The sequence below is a fragment of the Rhinolophus ferrumequinum genome, chromosome 7 (genome assembly GCF_004115265.2).
Source record: "Rhinolophus ferrumequinum isolate MPI-CBG mRhiFer1 chromosome 7, mRhiFer1_v1.p, whole genome shotgun sequence".
NCBI classification, from domain to species: Eukaryota; Metazoa; Chordata; class Mammalia; order Chiroptera; family Rhinolophidae; genus Rhinolophus; species Rhinolophus ferrumequinum.
Window position 1 is genome coordinate 97,997,845 of NC_046290.1, and position 19,938 is coordinate 98,017,782.

The 19,938-nt window shown below is 42.7% G+C and overlaps 1 protein-coding gene across 2 annotated transcripts in view; it reads left to right on the forward strand.

Annotated features, from left to right (window-relative positions):
* Positions 1-19,938, forward strand: part of GALNT17 (polypeptide N-acetylgalactosaminyltransferase 17) — a 529,087-nt gene that overhangs the window by 481,861 nt on the left and 27,288 nt on the right. For both annotated transcript variants that reach the window (XM_033110448.1, XM_033110449.1), the window contains exons 7-8: positions 10,958-11,143; positions 13,487-13,624. In XM_033110448.1, the coding sequence (XP_032966339.1) occupies positions 10,958-11,143; positions 13,487-13,624 (324 nt within the window). The remainder of the gene's footprint in view (positions 1-10,957; positions 11,144-13,486; positions 13,625-19,938) is intronic.

The window sequence follows — 19,938 nt, forward strand, 5'->3', positions numbered from 1 at the left end:
TTTTCTTGTCTGATTGCTGTGGCTAGAACTTCCAGCACTATGTTGAATAGAAGTGGAGAAAGTGGGCAACCTTGCTTTGTTCCTGATCTTAAGGGGAATGGTTTTAGCTTTTCCCCATTAAGCATGATGTTAGCTGTAGGTTTATCATATATGGCCTTTATTATGTTGAGATATGATCCTTCTATTCCCACTTTGTTAAGGGTTTTTATCATAAATGGCTGCTGGATTTTGTCAAATGTTTTTTCTGCATCTATTGATATGATCATGTGATTTTTATTTTTCATTTTGTTAATGTGGTATATCACATTAAGTGATTTGTGGATGTTGAACCACCCTTGCATACCAGGGATGAATCCCACTTGATGATGGTGTGTGATCTTTTTAATGTACTGCTGAATTCTGTTCGCTAATATTTTGTTGAGGATTTTTGCATCTATGTTCATTAGAGATATTGGCCTGTAGTTTTCTTTTTTTGTGGTGTCTTTGTCTGATTTTGGGATCAGGGTGATAGTGGCCTCATAAAAAGTGTTTGGGAGACTTCACTCCTTCTGGAGTTTTTGGAACAGCTTGAGGAGAATAGGTGATAATTCTTTTTTGAATGTTTTGTAAAATTCACCTGTAAAGCCATCTGGTCCAGGGCTTTTGTTTGTTGGGAGATTGTCAATTACTGATTCAATTTCCCTGGTTGAAATCAGTCTATTCAGGTTTTCTGTTTCTTCTTGAGTTAGCCTTGGAAGGTTGTACGCTTCTAGAAAATTGTGCATTTCTTCCAGATTGTCAAATTTGTTGGCATATAGTTGCTCATAGTAATTTCTTAAAATTTTTTGTATTTCTATGGTATCTGTTGTCACCTCGCCTCTTTCATTTCTGATTTTATTAATTTGGGTCCTCTCTCTATTTTTTTTAATGAGTCTGGCTAAAGGTTTGTCGATTTTGTTTATCTTCTCTAAAAACCAACTCTTGGATTCATTGATCTTTTGTAATGTTTTTCTGGTTTCTATTTCATTTATTTCCACTCTGATCTTTATTATCTCCTTCCTTGTGCTCCCTTTAGGCTTATTTTGCTGTTCTTTTTCCAGATCCCTTAAGTGTGAAGATAAACTGTTGATTAGTGATGTTTCTTGTTTCTTTAGGTAGGCCTGCAAAGCTATGAATTTCCCTCTTAGGACTGCTTTCGCAGCATCCCATAGATTTTGAGTCATCGTGTTCTCATTTTTGTTTGTCTCGAGATATCTTTTGATTTTTTCCTTGATTTCATGGTTGACTCATTCATTATTTAGTAACATGTTATTCAGCCTCCGTGAATTAGTGGGTCTTCCAGTTTTTTCCTGTGGTTCATTTCTAATTTCATAGCACTGTGGTCAGAGAAGACAATTGGTATGATTTCCATTTTCTTAAATTTATCAAGACTTGTTTTGTGGCCTAACATGTGGTCTATCTTAGATAATGTTCCATGTGCGCTTGAGAAGAACGTGTGTTTTGCAGCTTTTGGGTTAAATGCTTTGAAAATATCGATTAAATCCAAGTGGTCCAATGTGTCATTTAAGGCCGTTGTTTCCATATTGATTTTCTGTCTGGAAGACCTGTCCCTTGTTGTCAGAGGTGTGTTGATGTCCCCCTACTATGATAGTGTTACTGTTGATCTCTGTCTTTATGTCAGTCAATATCTGTTTTATATATTTAGGTGCTCCTATGTTGGGTGCATAAATGTTTACTAGGGTTATGTCCTCTTGTCGGATTGATCCCTTTATTATTATATAGTGCCCGTCTTTATCTTTTAATATGTTCTTCATTTAAAGTCTATTTTGTCAGATATAAGTATTGCAACTCCAGCTTGCTTCTCATTTCCATTTGCATGAAAGGGTTGGAATTACTCGAACCCTTCACTTTCAGCCTGTGTGTGTCTTTAGATCTGAGGTAAGTCTCTTGTATACAGCATATACAAGGGTCTTGCTTTCTTATCCACTCAGCCACCCTATGTCTCTTGATTGGAGCATTTAATCTGTTTACATTTAAAGTGATTATTGATAGGTACATAGTTATTGCCATTTTTTAAATTTGTAGTAAGATTGTTTTCATCTTTCTTCTGTTTACAGAAGTCCTTTTAGTATTTCTTGCAATGCTGGCTTGGTGGTAATAAATTCCTTTAGCTTATTCTTTCTGGGTAGCTCTTTATCTCTTCATCAACTTTAAATGATAGCCTTGCTGGATAAAGCAATCTAGGTTGTAGGCCTTTGTTTTCCATCACTTTGAGTATCTCCTGCCACTCCTTCCTGGCATGCAATGTTTCTGTAGAAAAGTCATTTGATAGTCTTATGGGAGTTCCCTTGTATGTAACCCTCTGTCTTTCTCTTGCTGCTTTTAGGATTTTCTCCTTGTCTTTAACCTTTGCCATTTTAACTATAATGTGTCTTGGTGTGGACCTGTTTGGGTTTATCCTGGTTGGAACTCTCTGTACTTCCTGGGCTTGTATGTCGGTATCCTTCACCAGGTTAGGGAAGTTTTAGCACATTATTACTTCAAATATGCTTTCAATCCCTTGCTTCCTCTCTTCACCTTCTGGTACTCCTATGATGCGCAGGTTGTTGTACGTGATGTTATCCCAGAGGTCTCTTAAACCATCTTCATTGTTTTTTATTCTTTTTTCTTTTTGTTGTTCCATTTGGGTGATCTCTGCTAACTTGTCTTCTAAGTCGCTGACTCGATCCTCTGCTTCATCTAACCTGCTGTTAATTCCTTCAAGTGAGTTCTTTATTTCAGTAATTGTGTTCTTTATTTCTAAGTGGTTGTTCATTATGATTTCTCTATCTTTCTTTATGTTGTCTCTAAGCTCCTTAAACATTCTTATCATCAGTGTTCTGAACTCTGTCTCTGATCGGTTGGTTACCTCTGCTTCATTTGGTTCCAATTCTGGAGGTTTCTTCTGCTATTTTATTTGGGACGTGCATCTTTGTTTCCCCATTCTGGCTGACTCTCTGTGTTTGCTTTGATGTATTAGGTAGATCCCCTAGAGTTCTTAGTTCTTGCTAGGTTATCTTATGTAGTATGTGTCCTTTATATTTGACTTGCGCTACTTCCTTTTTCTCCTCTGCATGTGCTCCAGAGATGACTCTTGTGTTGTGTATATTGTCCTGTTCAAGAAGATCTTTAATTGCTTTACGCTTTTGAGTAGGTGGGGTTAACTCCTAGGCTGACTATTTGTGAGACTTGGCTCTGCCCACAGCAGGGTGTTCCGCTGCGTGAGGGTTGACCACTTAAGTGAGATTTGGCCTCTATGGGCTCTTGTGCCTGCAGAGAATTCCCTCTGGGTGTGTGACTTGTAGGTCAAACCTGGTGGTGCTCTGGTTTGGTCTGGAGTTGGCCTCTGGATATGTTGAATCTTGTGCCTCTTAAGCTGGGCCCTGGTAGGGCAATTTCAGAACAAAGCAAATCACCAAGCACAACAACAACAACAACAACAAAAATCAAATACATTCACATGTAAAAACAACCGATAACCCACACTCAACATAGGCAAAGATACCAAAGATATAAAAACAAAACAAAAAAAGCAGCACCAGTCTTGGCTGAAGCCCACCAAGTAATCTCCAGTTGTCTCTGCGTATTGTGCAGGCAGAGCCGGTCACCTGGTGCTCAGAGTGACCTTGGGACTGCAAATTCAGATGCGTGGGGCTGAGGGGTCTGGATGGTAGTTTCTACAAAGTCAGTGCAGTTTCTGCCCTTGCCTGCACATATGCGCACTGAGAGTAGCACCACAAGCCCTGTGTCCAGTTCTCCTGAGTCTTAGGGCCCTTCTTCTGTGTGTGTGTGTGTGTGTGTGTGTGTGTGTGTGGCGGGCAGGAGATTTCTGAGCTGCTGAAAGCCCAGAGATGCATCTGCCGCTTACTGCTGATCCCTGGGTGTGCCTCCACAGTTGTAATTGCCCCACCCTAGGCAGGCCAGAAAGGGTGAGGGCCGGGGATGGAGGGGTCTTCTCTCTCCCAGCCCAGCTGTGTCACACTCTTCCCTCAGGCCAGAAAAGGTGGTGGCTGAGGGTGGAGGAGTTTCTTCTCTCCTAGCCCAGCAAAAATCACACTCTTCCCAGCCTCTTCCCTGGGTCAGAGCTGCAAGCCGGTCTTCCCAGAGCCTGAGCACTAAGGCTCCTCTGTAATCTGACACTACTCCTCAGTTCAGGGGCCAGTTTAAGTCTCTGGAAGGGTGGGGGGGAGGGGTGGTGGGGTTGGATTGGGAGAGTGGGGGGAGGGGCCCAGGTATGGAGTCTGTGTCCTTTGTCCAGCCTAGTGCCCAGCTGGAGGTCTCAGCTGAGGCTACTGACTCAAATGCTGGATATGCTGCCCCCTCAGCGGGAGAGATCACCTGTGGAATGCAGGGAAAGAGCCCACCTCCTGGCTTTTGTGTTCTCTGTTCTGTCCTGGGATCCCCTGCGTCTCCACAGCTGCGGATGCAGCCCTGTCTCCAGAGCCGCAGGTGGGACTGTGTCTCCACTCCGCTCCCTTCCCTCTTCCCCTATTCGCCCAATTTGCCCACCTTCAAGTAATCCTTGCACGAGTCTCTTAGCTGTTCTGCGTGATGAGCAGAGTCCTTTGGTGGGTTATAGATGTCCCGTTTGTGATAAGATCCAGAGGAGAACTCAGAAAGTCCATCCCGTTGCTGCCATTCCTATGACATCACTCTGTGATGATTTAATTAATAAAAATTAATCAATTGAGTTTAATTAATTAACAATGTAATTAATGTGTTTCCCTTCCAAGATCATCGACTTTGTAAGAGCAAGGACCTATCTGTTCATGCTCCCCATATCTTTCCCATGCAGGAAAATAGGCTCTGAAGGGATATTTCTGGATAAATAAATTAATTAATACCTGTTCCTGGAGTTATCACTCCTGATGGCCTGTTGCTATTTATACATGGCTGTCTTCCCACTTCCCCAGCAGAGGCTCACCAAGAATAATGCCTTGGGTTCTCTGCTCCAGGGACCGGTCCCAGGGCTTAGAACATGCCTTCCTTCTTCTGGCCCATTTCAGCCCATCTGGAGGACCTCCTCCCTCTGTGGAGGATCCCTGGGCCCGGAGTGCTTTTCCTGGATGCTAGTACCCTCTCTTCTTCCTCCTTGGCATCAGAGATGTGTCACTCAGTCTTTCATTCCAATCTTTCTTTTGGTTTCCCTTTGATATCATTTCTTCCAGTCTCTGTAGGACCTCACCGTTTGGGCTGATAAACAGTGATGTGGAGAACAGATCCTCCAGACCCTTCCTTGGTATCAGCTGTACTTGGGACGCATGTAGCTGCTTCTTATGTGTGACAGAAGGATACCCTGGATCACTCTTTTTAGGGAGCTCCCCTTTTGCTTTCACAACTCTCAGATAGAGTCAAAAGTGAGGTGAATTACCGGTACTTCTGGAATACCCCTAGCAGCTGCCTTAGCTAACCTGTTGCTGTGGGGACAGAGCCAGGAGTGCAGTTTCCAGGCTCTCACCCTCACGTGGAAGAGTGCAGGTTGTGGACTGCAGAGTAGTGGACGGGCAGGTTGCAGATAGTGTGGCTCCTGCTTCCTGTGTCTCCAACCCAGCCACCAGCGAGACTATAGTTGTATGACTCCCCTATCTATGGCTCCGTGGGTGTTCCTTTTTGGCCTCACCATATCCTGCATTCTTATGTGGGGAGCAGGACTAGAGACCCCGCCTGACACCCTGAATGACACATGGCGCAGCAAGCAGGGTACGGTGCCGGCCAAAGCCCTCCGAAGGGCGGTGGAGCAGTTTGTGCGTATTAACACTCTGTCTCAGGAAGACCAGGAGGAGCAGCTACCAGAGAGCGGGACCCCCGTGGAGGGGTGGGAAGATGTGGATGGTTCCCCAACCAGCATAGGCCAGAGAAAGCGAGGGTCGTTGTGGCCCTGTAAGCTGGGAAGTTCTTGCTGAGGCAGCCCGGATGCTGGACTTGTAGTCCCAGGAGGAAACGCTTGCTGAATCCTCCATGGGAGCTGAGGGTGAGATCAAGGTCGTCCCTCACCCCAGGACAGCCCTGGCGAATGACTATGGACTATGGGGAATTGCCTTCCATCCCTAATTTAATGGACCACTTGACTGTTTGCTTGGGAACGTACCACCATGTAGTGGAACTGGCAGATGTTTGCTTTTGTGTCTCGACCAGCCGTGGAGACTATGTGAGAAGATGGTGGCTGGCTGTGCCCAGAGAGAGTGGCAGTGCCCTGAGAGCCCTGGCTGAGTCCAGGAAGTCTGGCTGAGCCCAGAGATAGTGGCAGTGTCCTGAGAGCCCTGGCTGTACCCAGGGAGACTGGTGTACCTAAGAAGCCCAGGAAGTCTGTCTGTGCTCAGAAGCACTAGTGGTACCCTGAGAAACCCTGGCTGTGTCCAGAGAGCCTGGCTGTGTCCAAGATATTGCATTCATCTCTAGTCTCCTCGCACAGGGCCCCTCGCGGAAGACGCTTGTCGCGTAGATTGTGAGGCGAGACCCTGTAGAGGTGGAGTGTGGGGACAGAGCCAGGAGTGCAATTTCCAGGCTCTCTCCCTCACGTGGAAAGTTGCTCACTCAGGTAGTAAATGGCCATCAGCTGTGGTTAGTTTGCCATCAGCTGTAACCAGTGAGCCATTTGCCACTAATATAACTGCTGTGGCTACGCTAGCAGCAAATGGGGGGCTAGCAAGAAGATAGTGGCTGAGCTAGCAAGCGTGGATTGCAGTTAGCACGGCAGAGTCGCGGTTGTGGACTGCAGAGTAGTGGACGGGCAGGTTGCAGATAGTGTGGATCCTGCTTCCTGTGTCTCCAACCCAGCCACCAGCGAGACTATAGTGGTATGACTCCCCTATCTATGGCTCTGTGGGTGTTCCTTTTTGGCCTCACCGTATCCTGTGTTCTTATATGGGGAGCAGGACTAGAGAGTCCGCCTGACACCCCACATGACAGTTGCTTTGTTTCTAAAGCATTCAGTCTACTCTCTTGAATTCCTTCACTTCTACTATCTAGGCTCATTCACTTGACCGTGGACTGACTTCACATTAACTCACTACCACTTGGGGCCAGCCCATGCTGTGACCACTCCCGGACAACTCAGAGCACAGCCTGCTGGGACTTGAGAATTGCTTGACTCACTGGCTCCTTCCAGTTGCCCTTGCAGTGCCACACTGCCAGATCGCTTTGTGCAAGAGGAGGCTAACCTTGACACCCCTAAAAAATGACACCCTTAACTTTGGTGACACCTCAGACCTGCTGAACTTTCTCGGGCCATGTGTGCACACCTTGTTCCCCTCACTCACCCCTGCTACAATGCAAGTCAGAAGTGCCGGCCAGGCCCCTGAGTAAGGTGCAAGCTGCAGCTGAGGAAGGAAAGCTTGAGGGCCCAAGTCCACAGGTCAGCTTGGCCTGGATAGCAGGGTCAGAGTTGCAGTGCCCACCTAGTAAGGGTTAGCACGTGGCTAAGTTGTGGTTCTGGCTCTCCCACTTGCTGATTGGGGGTTATTAACAACTAACTCAACCTCTGAGACCCCCCCGTTTCCTCATCTGTGGGGATTTCGTGAAGTAGTTGGTGTTTTGTGCTTGATTGGGACTATTTGTCCAGTCCCGGGATCTAGAGCAGGCTACATGGGGACACTCACCTGTCTGAGGGGAGTTGACTGCAGAAGTGGAGGGTGGAGAAGGACAGGGCAGAAGGAGCTCTCTGGGCCTGTCGCAGGGCTGGGCCGCTCCTCAGCACCCGGGGACTGAGCTCAGCACGCCTCCACACCCACTGGCTGTTGGTGTGAGTTTCTCTCACCCTTGTCCCTCCTTCCCTCCCTTCTTCCCTCCCTCCCTTCCTCCCTCTTTCCCTCTCTTCTTTCCTCCCTCCCTCTCTTCCTCACTTTTTCCTCCCCTTCCTTCCTTTTTTCTTCTTTTTTTTAATCTTTGAGTTGCCTCTTCTGCCTGATAGTTCCAGAATGGTTTGCAGCTTAATGTTGCAGTGATGTCATTTTCTGTCTTACACAAGATGTGTTCCTGATGGTTACTCATGCTTATGACCCTAAATCCAGTGTGTGTCACTGGAGGTGACAGGCTGAGGTTCAGACCTGCCAGGCAGGCACCGTCTGGTAACAAGAATGTGCCCCAGGCTGAGGGGGTCTGTGATGATGTTGCAGGCATCTGGGCCAGGACCCACCGTGGTGATTCACTCCAGGTTTTCTGGGCCCATTTGAGGGATGTACCTGCAAGATGCCAAGTAGTCTGAGAGCCCCTTTCCCCTCTTCAGACTACACCAGAAGAACTGAGTGGCTCTGAGTTGGTGCCCATTGAGCGTGCAACTGATATCCACACAGTAGAGCCCAGGACAGGGTCCCTGCCACACAGGACAGACATGTTGGGCTACCTGCCTCCCAGCCTGGTACACCTTCTCTCCCTGTCATTTAAGAGGCTTGAGATCTGACATAGTGGCCAACCTGGCTCCTCTTACCTCTCACCTCCACTTCTAACAGCTAAGGCCACTTGAGCCGTCTCTTGAGCCTAATGGCACCCTAGGCTTTGGGACAATACTGACCATAGTCTGACCTGCTTATGGAGGATTGGCACCAAGTCGTCCTGGCTATGGGTTCTGTTTCCACCTGGAGGTTCTGTTCACGTGCCTGAGTTTCGACTTTTGCTGAGACCCCTCTTACACCTGCATCTGCGATCCCTGCTCAGTACCCGGCCCTCACAGCTCTCTGCTTTGCTTTCATCAGTCCTCCAGGGCCTCCCCAACATGGAATCCATCCCTGGAATTTCTATGCCCCATCTCTCTGTGGATTTATCAATCTGTCAATTTATTTATTTTTGTCACAGCTTTGTTAAGGTATTCACGGACCATTATAATTCACACATTTAAAGTGTACAACTCAATGGTTTTTATATATTCAAAGAGTTGTGTAGTGATCACCACAGTCAATGTTAGAACATTTTCATCGCCCTAGAAGGAAACACCATACCCACCATTAGTCACTCTACCTTCCTCCAACCCCATCCCCCGACCTAGGCAACCATCAGTTTATTTTTTGTCTCAATGGAGTTTCTTATTCTGGATTTTTCATGTAAATGGAATCATACAATATGTGGTCCTCTGTGACTGGCCTCTCACTTAGCATAGTGTTATCAAAGTTCATCCATGTTGTAGCATGGATCAATATTTCATTTTTTTCTTGCTAAATAATTTTCCATTACATGGAAATGCCATATTTGTTTATCCGTTCATCAGTTGATGAACATTTGCTTACTCCAAGGTCATGAAAACTTGCCCTTGTGTTTTCTTCTAAGAGTTCTACAATTTTAGCTCTTACATTTAGGTCTTTGATCCATTTCAAGTTAATTTTTGTATATGTTGTGAGGTAGTGGTCCAAATGCATTTTTTTGCATGTTTTCCCAACACAATTTGCATGTTTCCCAGCACTATTCTTTACCCACTGAACTGCCCCCCTTGAGGAAAGTTGAATCTTTAGATCAATTTGTGGAATATTGACATCTTAACAATGTTAAGTTTTCTAATCCATAAACATGGGGTTTTCTAATCCATTCCTTGAATCTTGAAGCTATCAAATGTCACATAACTGTGGAACTCTGAGTCTTTGTGTAATGTCCACTCCAGGAAATTTAGCCATCTTGTTTCACCCTGTAAGGTCTCTTGCCTCTATTCCCCACAGGCCTCTGGCCATATTTTGCCTCCCTGACTGGGCTTCCATCTAGCTGGGTCTGCCCCAACTAATGGAGGCACCTTGCTGTTATCAGGTCCCAAATCAGATTTTTCTGGACCACCCACTGTGTACCAGTCTTTTAGCTCACAGTCTCCTCCTTGAAGAAATGAGCAAAGTGAAAGAACGTTCTTGGTGATGGGGAGAATTTTCCAGCTGTATCACTTCCCTGTGGTACAACCAGAGTTGGCAAATAGAAACACACGCACATGAATTGTGCCACCAAATTTAATTGATAAATGCCCAGGAGAGGTGTTGAAATACTCAAGAGTGCCCCAGTATCCTTGAGTTGGGGGTTCCTAAGAGATTAAAGGTAGACAGCTTGAAGTGACTCGGGTTGGGACAAGCGTACATTGTCTGGGAGTCAGCATAAGAGCCCACTCTCATTTATGGAGCGTATATAAGACCCTCCCAGCAGGACGGCCTCGCAGGTCCTGAGACTTCTTGTCTTCTTCCTCCTCTCCCCACCAGCACCAGGATGTTCATTTTCACAAATAAGTCCTTCTGGAGTCAGAAATATGTTGTTTTTCCTCCCTGGGACTTAGAGTAGATGGCTGGTCTAGCTTTCCCCTGGACCAAAGCCTTGAGCCTGGATGCCTGCCGTGCCCGGGCAGAGGGTGGCACATATCACATCCTTGGGCTTTTGCGTCTCTCAAAGGCAACTATTATTTCAGCCTCCCACCTGAATATTCCAGCAACAAGTGACGGCTACACACGATCATGCTGGGTCGGATGCTTCCAGAAAGCTGGACATCTGTGCACTGAGAACTCCATTGTTTACAGAGCACGTAAACAATGCAGAATTAGACCACTGTACACCTGGTGCGGGTAGGCATACAGATGGGCTGGGTTTTACTTTGAATTTTCCAGTCTAAGTCCACAGGGCACAGCTTCAACCAGGCAGGAAAGAAAGGCTTCATGGATGCCACCTGTGTGCCACTGGGAACTCAGAACACCCACGTGTCACCAGGAGCACCTTAGGTTTGTCACTTCTCTTACCCCAAGCTGGATTTTAATATCCTAAACTATTGTATCTATAAAAATTTCAAAAACCTTCTTTTCTACCTGTTTCAGGTTAGCTTGGACTGTGCTGCAGTAACAAACTAACCCTGGAATCTCACCGGCTTTACACATTAACAGGCATTTCTCACTCCCGCTGTCTCCTGCGCTGTCGCCTTTGGGCCTCGGGGAGGGGCAGTGGGCTCTGGGATTTCTCTGTCCGGCTGATTATGAAATCCTTGCGCCTCCAGGTGTGGCTCTGCGGCGGCAGCATGGAGGTCCTGCCTTGCTCCCGGGTGGCCCACATCGAGCGGAAGAAGAAGCCGTACAACAGCAACATCGGCTTCTACACCAAGAGGAACGCTCTGCGGGTGGCCGAGGTCTGGATGGACGACTACAAGTCCCATGTGTACATAGCGTGGAACCTGCCCCTGGAGGTAGGCCCCGCAGCTCGCCCCATCACCGACAGCAGTGACACTTGTGTTTGACAGATCACTGCTCCCTTTAATAAGCTGAGGGTCCCTCCCCAGAAATATGCTCAAGCTTGCAAACTTATGAGTGCATTTTGAGGAGTCCACAGATCTCCAGGTTTTAGAATGGAAATCTCGAAATCCATTGACAAAGATTACAAGGGTCCCACCGTGTTAATCGCAGTCTGATACTAATCTGAATGCCCCGCTCCGGAACACACATTGTGTCCAGAAGATTCTTGTCGAGCTTCTAGCCGCAGACCCTGTCTTCTGTTCTGGCTGTGTGCTGTCCCACGGAGCTGCAGCTGCCCCACAACATGTGCCCTCACTGTAGGCTGAGTCCCTTGTTTTCATGGCTATTCAACTCTCCTCCACATTCTGTGTAGGAAAATTCCCCTGTTACTACAACCTTTTGAATCCCAGCTCTGCCACTTACTAGTTGTGAGATCTTGAATAAATCCATTTCTATTGTCTCTGTACCTTAGGATCCTCAGCTATAAAATGGGGGTAATAGCAGGTCCTCCTTCCTCGGGTGTTTGGGAGAACTAAATGTAAATTACTAAATCTAAGTCCAGGTGACATGCTCAGAGCAGTGCGTGGCATGGGACATGGAGCTGTCGGTGGGCATTGCTTGTCTGCCACAGCTGGATTAACCTCCTCAGCCAGAGCACCTGAAGGTATCTGAGCCATGCCAAGAGAGTGGCCTAGAATTGTTCCCATTGTGCAATGGTAGGCCCTGTGTTTCAGAGGGCTGGAGCCCAGAATAGCAGAAATGCAGCTAAATTATGTGCAGGTCTGCGGACAAAGAGGACAAAAATGAAGCATTTATATCATTGCTGTTACAATTATGGAAATAATGTCCTAAAACATTGAAAACCCCCTACGGCCATGTAGCACTTTATAGCTGTTATACTCCAAGTGATTTTACATGTTGTGATATAAAGATAGGCAACATTTCTTGAGCCCTTACTATGTCCCAGGCACCAGATAAGTTCCTTATGTGCAATATCTCATTTAGCCCTCCTAACCACCTCATGACTCAGGAACCATCTGCCTTAGTTTCCTCATCTGTACAGCAGAAATTGTTAACATTTAGCTCATAGGGCTCCTGCAAAGCTAACAGTGAGGCTTAGAACAGAGCACTCAGTCTAGCTGGATAGGAATGTACTGTGATGCCCATCTTATAGATGGGTAAACCGAAGCTCTGGGGTGAGGAGCGGCTTGCTTCAGGATGACACCCAGCACACGGCAGGGCAGGGATATGAACTCGCATCTTGGTTCACCTCTGCCCTGCGACGTCAGTGGGATAGGGGTTATTTTTCCTGGTTTGCCAGTGAGGAGTTGTGACCCACAGTGGTGGTGTGACTTGCTCAGAGTCATAAGAACCCAAGGCTGTCAACTGCACCCCAGCACTTTCTCCATCATTACAAACAACCTTGGTCCCTAATGCCAGGGCAGCCTTCCACGCTTTCACAAATGACCGTTCTCATTAATCACGCTGAGTATATTAAAACAAAGAGTTCAATGTTGCTGCCCAGGTTTCCCTTTGAATTTTAATGTTTGATGTTTAAAGAGATTTTCCTTTGAAAGCATTGTTTGGCTGCCAAAGAAGAAATCTTAATGAAATAATTTGAACTCTTCTCCTTGACCCCAAGATGCTGCCTGGCTGCTGGCCTTTGTGGACAGAGCGTCCCTCCTCTGCCAGTTCTCGGCCATCTCACCACTGAGTCTGCGGAGTCATTTCTCAGCTACTTTAGTTCCCCCGTCAGCACACAGCAGCCCATTACAGGTTCATTTCTGTAAAAGTAGAGTGAATTATTCATTAGAACATCATTACAAGCTTTTCAATGGAAAATTATTTTCACTTCTGCATAAATGAACTTCACAAAGAGCCAACAAAGGGGGAAATTACACACGTGTAGAAAAGAAAGACAGGAGGTGGTTTATAGGCATCTATTTTCTTGTCTTAGTCAAATAATTCCTCTAATAATGGGCTTGGATAGTCACTGAAGAAGTGTGGGAGAGACGGAGCTGGGAATGTAGGTTGTCGCCTCAGTGTGTCCCCGATTCCTTTTGCTTGGCGTTGATAAGGGCAGCTGACATCGGGGACTGTGTGTTGTACTCAGGGGACAGCAGTGTCTAGATTTGGGCTACATGATCAAGTAGGTCCTCTTAACCAGACCTTCAGAGCAAACATGCAGAGAAATTAAGGTTTCTCTCTGATGGTTTTCCTGAGGGTGACACCACCTATCCTTCTCTTTGGCCAGGGCTCCCCAGCCACTCATGCCCTTTGTTTCTCTCTATTTCCAGAATCCAGGAATTGACATAGGTGATGTCTCTGAAAGAAGAGCCTTAAGGAAAAGTTTAAAGTGTAAGAATTTCCAGTGGTACCTGGATCACGTTTACCCAGAAATGAGAAGATACAATAACACCGTTGCATACGGGGAGGTAATTAAGACCACGCATGCTGTCAACTTGGATGGCTGTGCAATGGGTTGTGGATTGCTTTAATGGGGGAAAATAAGCAACAGAGTAATTTGTTCGTTCCTCCATTCATTTATTCATTCAGTAAGTGGTTTTTGATGGTGCACTCCCTGACAGCAAGGCCCTCACCAACTGGTAGAGGGGACAAATGTAATGTGACAATGGGGCATAGACCATCCTTTTGCCTGTGGCATGGAGCAGATGATGAGTTCTGTTTGGGACTTTCTGATTTTGAGGTCCCCTAGGACCTGTAAGTGGGACATTGAATAGGAAATTGGGTATAAAGAGAGGTGGGGACTGGGTCATTGCTCAGTGCTGTGTGCTGGAGCCATTTACCACCAGAGAAAGGGTCTAGATGCTCGTCTTGGATTCTCTAGGATGAGATAACGTCACTTTTCTAAACATTAAAACAGATTGACTTTTCTCTTATTACAAATGCCATAAATATGCATTTTAGGAAAATTTGCAAATAATAGTAATAGCAATGGACACTTACTGAGTGCTTTTGATATGCTACACACTATTCTAAGTGCTTTCTGGTAAGAAAGCTGGGACTTAGAGAAATTAAATAAATTATCTAAAGTCTCACAGCCTGTAAGTCATGAAACCAGGATTGGGCATAGGCGTTCTGATTCCATAGATAATATGTACATTTTGATGTATGATCTTCCTTACTGTGTCTATATGTATTTTTTTAGTTTTATTTTTTTTATTTTTTTTTAATTTATTTATTTTTAATTTATTTTATTTTTTTATTTTAAATTTATTGGGGTGACAATTGTTAGTAAAATTACATAGATTTCAGGTGTACAATTCTGTATCACATCATCTATAAATTACATTGTGTGTTCACCACCCAGAGTCAGTTCTCCTTCCATCACCATATATTTGATCCCCCTTACCCTCATCTCCCACCCCCCACCCCCCTTACCCTCTGGTAACCACTAAACTATTGTCTGTGTCTATGAGGTTTTTTTTTTTTTTTACTTAGACGTGTATCATTTACATCCCTCACACTGTGGACCCCCCTCTCCCACCCACTCTCTCTCTGACATCGCACCGAGCCATCCCATTTCCACTGTCTCCACTCCGAATGCTGTACTCTGCCTCTTGTAAATGTATACATACCTATATATACATACATATATATATATATATATGTATATATATATATATAATATTATAGTTGGCATTCATTATTGTTCAGCTTCAGGTGTACAGTGCAGTGATCAGGCATCTACATCTTCCCTGAGATGGTCTCCCAAATGGGACACGTGTCTATCGGATACCCTACAAAATCTTTACAACATTATTGATTACGTTCCCCAGATTAATTTTCAAAACCCCGTGGCCATCTTGTGGTTACTGATTGTTTTCTAATCCCCTCACCTTCCCCCTATGTATTTTTTTTACGATATATATATATATCTATATATATATATAGATATATATATACACACACACATATATTATATATATATATAGATCTAGATCTAGATATATAGGCTGTATATATCTATATATCTATCTCTAGCTATCTATCTATATATTACTGAAACCATATATATCTATATAATTACTGAAATTATGCTGTCCACATGCATAATAATTTTAAATGTTACTCAATAATATGCAAAGAATATTTTTCTTAAGAGCCTTAAGGAAAAGTTTAAAGTGTAAGAATTTCCAGTGGTACCTGGATCACGTTTACCCAGAAATGAGAAGATGCAATAACACCTTTGCATACCGGGAGGTAATTAAGCCCACGCATGCTGTCAACTTGGATGGCTGTGCCTGTTCCAAAGCTAGGAAGGCTCTCTTTGACTCAGAGTGTTTACTTTTCTATAACTGAATTTTCCGACTTTATGCCTGATGCCTTATTCTTATTATTTGTTTCAGGTGTACAAAACAATGTAATAGTTAGACATTTACACCCCTCATAAAGTGATAGCTCCCGCCCCTAATCTACTACCCCTCTGACATCATATATAGCTTTTACAGTACCACTGACTACATGCCTTTTAAAAAAGTAAATCAGCTCCAGGTAAACCATCACTTGGCGACATGCCTCTCCGGAGCTGGAATCTGGAATGGAAAGCTTGCTTTTTACAGGGCAGCTGCATAGTGGTTAGGACAGAGGAAGACTGCAGCCACCCAGAATGGTTCCTCTCGGCTCTCATTCCCTCATCTGCAAAATGGGGGAAGAAAAATGCTTACTGCATAGGGTTGTTGGGAAGAGGAAATGAGCTGCGATATGTAGAGTTCTCAGAACAGTACCTGGCACGCAGCAGTACCTATTCATAGGTCCAAATGCCTTGTCTTTTCCTCTTCAAAATAAAAGCATGGTTTGGGGTTCTTTTGTTTGGTTGGTTTTGTTTTGTTTTGTTTTTTGGTTAACAAAATAGATCAAATATGAATAAGGCATTGAAAAATTATGGGCAACGACTGGATTATTCATGAAACAGTTGGGTAAACTGAATCTAAAAAGAAAACAATTTAGATTCTTACTGCTGACCATATCCCAAAATGTATTTTAGATGAACCATAGCATTAAGTGAAATAAAAGAAACCATAATACAACCATACAGAAATAGATATGAAAGGACTTTCTAAGAATGAAAGCCATGGAAGAAAATACAAAGGAAAAGGATAAAGGATCTGAGCTCATAAATATTAAAGTAAACTATACATCAACTGAATAGAGAAATAATATGCCAAACTGAAAATATGTATGCCAAAAATATTGTAGATTAATCAATAATGCCATTAATATGTAATGAACTCTGCAAGTTGATTTAAATAAAAAATTTAACCTAAATAAGAAAAATTTTAAAAATCTCAAAAGAAAAAATAAAGTACAAGAGAAAAATAAAAATAGTTGAAAAACACATGAAAATTTTAAGTTTATTTCATAATCAAAGAAATTGAAACTAATTTTAAAATACATTGAAGTAGCCTTTTTCCTACTACCAAATGAACAAATATTCATTTTTGGAATATATGTTGGTATTTTTCCAGCAAGGTCTTGGTAATATGAAAACCCACATATCCTCTGGTGACAGCACAAATTGAAATAAGCTTTTTAAAGGCAATTTGAACCACATGTGTTAAAAGGCTTACTGATAGTCATTCCACTCTTATCCTATACAAATAATCTGAAATGAGAACAAAGATTTGAGAATAAAATTATTCATCTCAGTGTGTTTTTTGTTTTGGATCAAAAATTTTGAATCTAACTTGAAGGTTAATTAGATATACTATATATATATGTGTATACTATATACTACATATACACTATATATACACTATCTATAGTGTATACTATATATACTATACTCTACTATATACACTATATGTATATATATATACACTATATACACTATATATAATGTATACTATGTATACTATATATATATACACTATATGTATATATACATATATGTATATGTATGTGTGTTTGTGTGTGTGTGTGTATATATATATATACACACACACAAACACATACATATACATATATGTATATATACATATATACACACACACACACAAACACACATACATATACATATATGTATATATACATATAGTATATATATATATGTGTATATATATATATATATATATATAGAGAGAGAGAGAGAGAGAGAGAGAGCCAAAAAAGTATGCACATTTTAAGAAAGGAAAAGACTATTAAAATTGTAATACAATGAATGATGCTAGCATTTATTTGATTAACGAAATCTTTTGAGTGAACCTCATACTACACATTGCTACCTTAATTCAATTCAACTTCGAAAAGTAATACATAGATAATATCTCTTAAAATGTGTACATTTTTTTGGCACCCTCCGTATTTAATGGTTTGAAATATTTTGTAGCCATTTCAAAAGGTATGCACAAAAGTTTAATGGCATGAGAAAATATTGATAATATAATTCTTAAAAGGAAAAAGTCAGGGTTATGAATTGGATTAGCTACTATTTTAAATTGGGAGCAAGGGAGAGAATAGTATTAGGAAATGGAGATGATAGTTTTAGTTACCTCTGAGTATAGTGGGACAGGCAGTTATTGTGTAGGCACTTTGTCTTGTTTTCCAATTATCGTTAGTGTTTATGTGATATTATAATTAGAAGAAAAATTGTATTAACAAAGAAAGAATAAAAATGGGAAAATGCTAGATGACCAGGGCACAGTTCTACAGGTTGTGCACTGCACAACCCCAGGGCCTCCCATGCACGTGAAGTACAGTGTAAATAATGTCTCTGGAGCTGAACAGTGATGTGGCCTTGGAGGTAACATGTCCGATTTTTGGAGAGGGGTAGTCTTGATTTTGCAAAATGCCCTATCTCTTTTAAGTAATAAATTTAATGTATACATTCTGTGGAAAAATATAAAGACGAAGACAAAACTAACTCCAATTCCCAGATATGATCGTTGTTAACATTTTAGGCATTTTCTATTATTCCTCTGTTTGCTGAGCTCACCAGCTACTAAAATATATACTTCAGATGGACTATAGCATTAAATGAAAGAAATGAAACTAATAAAATTCAGTTTGATAACAAAACCTACCATTATTTAGACAAGTCTATTTTTAACACTCACTCCTGCTGGTTCTTTTCACCACAGCCAGGCCCCCACGCAGTGGAAAAAGAAGAAGGCAGAGTGAATTCATACCATATATGCACTTTGCACCCTTCGTTTTTCCATGTACAATTCTGTTTGAGAATCTTTCTCCAGGCCAATAAATATTTCTGGGTTTTATGCTCCTTGCTCTTCCCTAATTTTTTTACCTAGCTTGTTTTTTGGCTTTTAAAAGCTTCCTAGTCATTTGAATTGTGTATGTCTTGCTCTTGATAACATTATGGTAACCTCTAATTTAAAAAAACAAAAGAAAACAAAACAAACCTTTGAGCCTCCAGAATGAAAGATCAAGCAGTATGTAAGAACTTTAACACACTTTCTCCTGAACTCTTCTTTATCAACTTTTCAGTTTTTGTTGATATTATCTAGGATTTTAGACCCAAACATTATTACACTTTATTTGCATTTTATACCTTCTTTAAGAATCACTTTCTAGTCAAATTCAGTTTGGTGACAAAATTTACCATATTCTGACAACTGTGTTTTAACGCTGACTCCTACTAGTTCTTGTCCCAGCACCAGACAACAGCTCAGTGACGAAGGGAGCAGACAGACACCTCTGAGCAGGTGTCAGCCCCAGTATATCTGCCTCACCCTACATCCAGTGTCACTGCCCAGTCCACTTAGATAATGAGTCATTTTTGCTTCTTTTTAAAAATTGTATTCATGTTTATTAGCTGGAAAGCCTTAAAATAGTCTTTAAAGGAAGATATGTGTATGCTTTATATCCTCACCCTTACACGTGTGAGATACTGCCTTCCCACATGCAAACGCACTTCACTGTGCACAAAAACACGGGGCCACCAACTCTTTTGCTCAAAATTCTGTGGTCGGCTCGAGCTACCCTTATGGCCCGAACCTCCCCTGGCAACCTAGTTCACTTTTGCTCATCGTTTTTTTCCTTTAGGTATTATTTATATGAAATACAGCACACATCAATGTGCATAACGCACACACGTGCAAAAATCCACATAAGCACCACCGGGGCAAGGGGATCATTGCCGGCATCCCCCCACTTAGCTCAGGAGTCAGCTCCCCTTAGGCTCTGAGCCTTTCAGAGGGGTAAGGATGTGTCCTCGTCACCCTGGCACGACTCAGTCATTACACTGGCTCATCCTGTGTCTCTCCCTCCAGACTGCTTCAGGGCAAGGTCCTTGTTAAACTTAGCGCAATCCCAGGCCCTTATCAGGCCCCCCATAAATGGTTTTGAATACCAAATGCATTGCCTAAACCTTAGAAACAAAATTTAGAAGCCTAGCATTCTGAAATCATGACATGGAATATGCCATAAAATAATTAATCTCCTTAATATGTGAAGCACTCTTGCAAATCTCTAATAAAAGCACTTGAGATCCCAGTGGGGAAATAAACTGATAATTCTCTAAAAGGAAAATGATTACGAAACATAAAACATTCCAATTTACTATTAATTATAAATTTATAAAATAAAGATCTTTCTTTACCTCCCCAAACAATAATATTTTAAATTCTTTTTTATTACCTATAATTTTTATTAAAAGTTTTGTTAGACTTCATCAGACACATTATCATCATATTGCTCTTGTGTATACATAAAAAAGAAAATATGAGCAAAATACATTGGTAAAGGTAGTTCTTAAATTTCATTGCTTTCA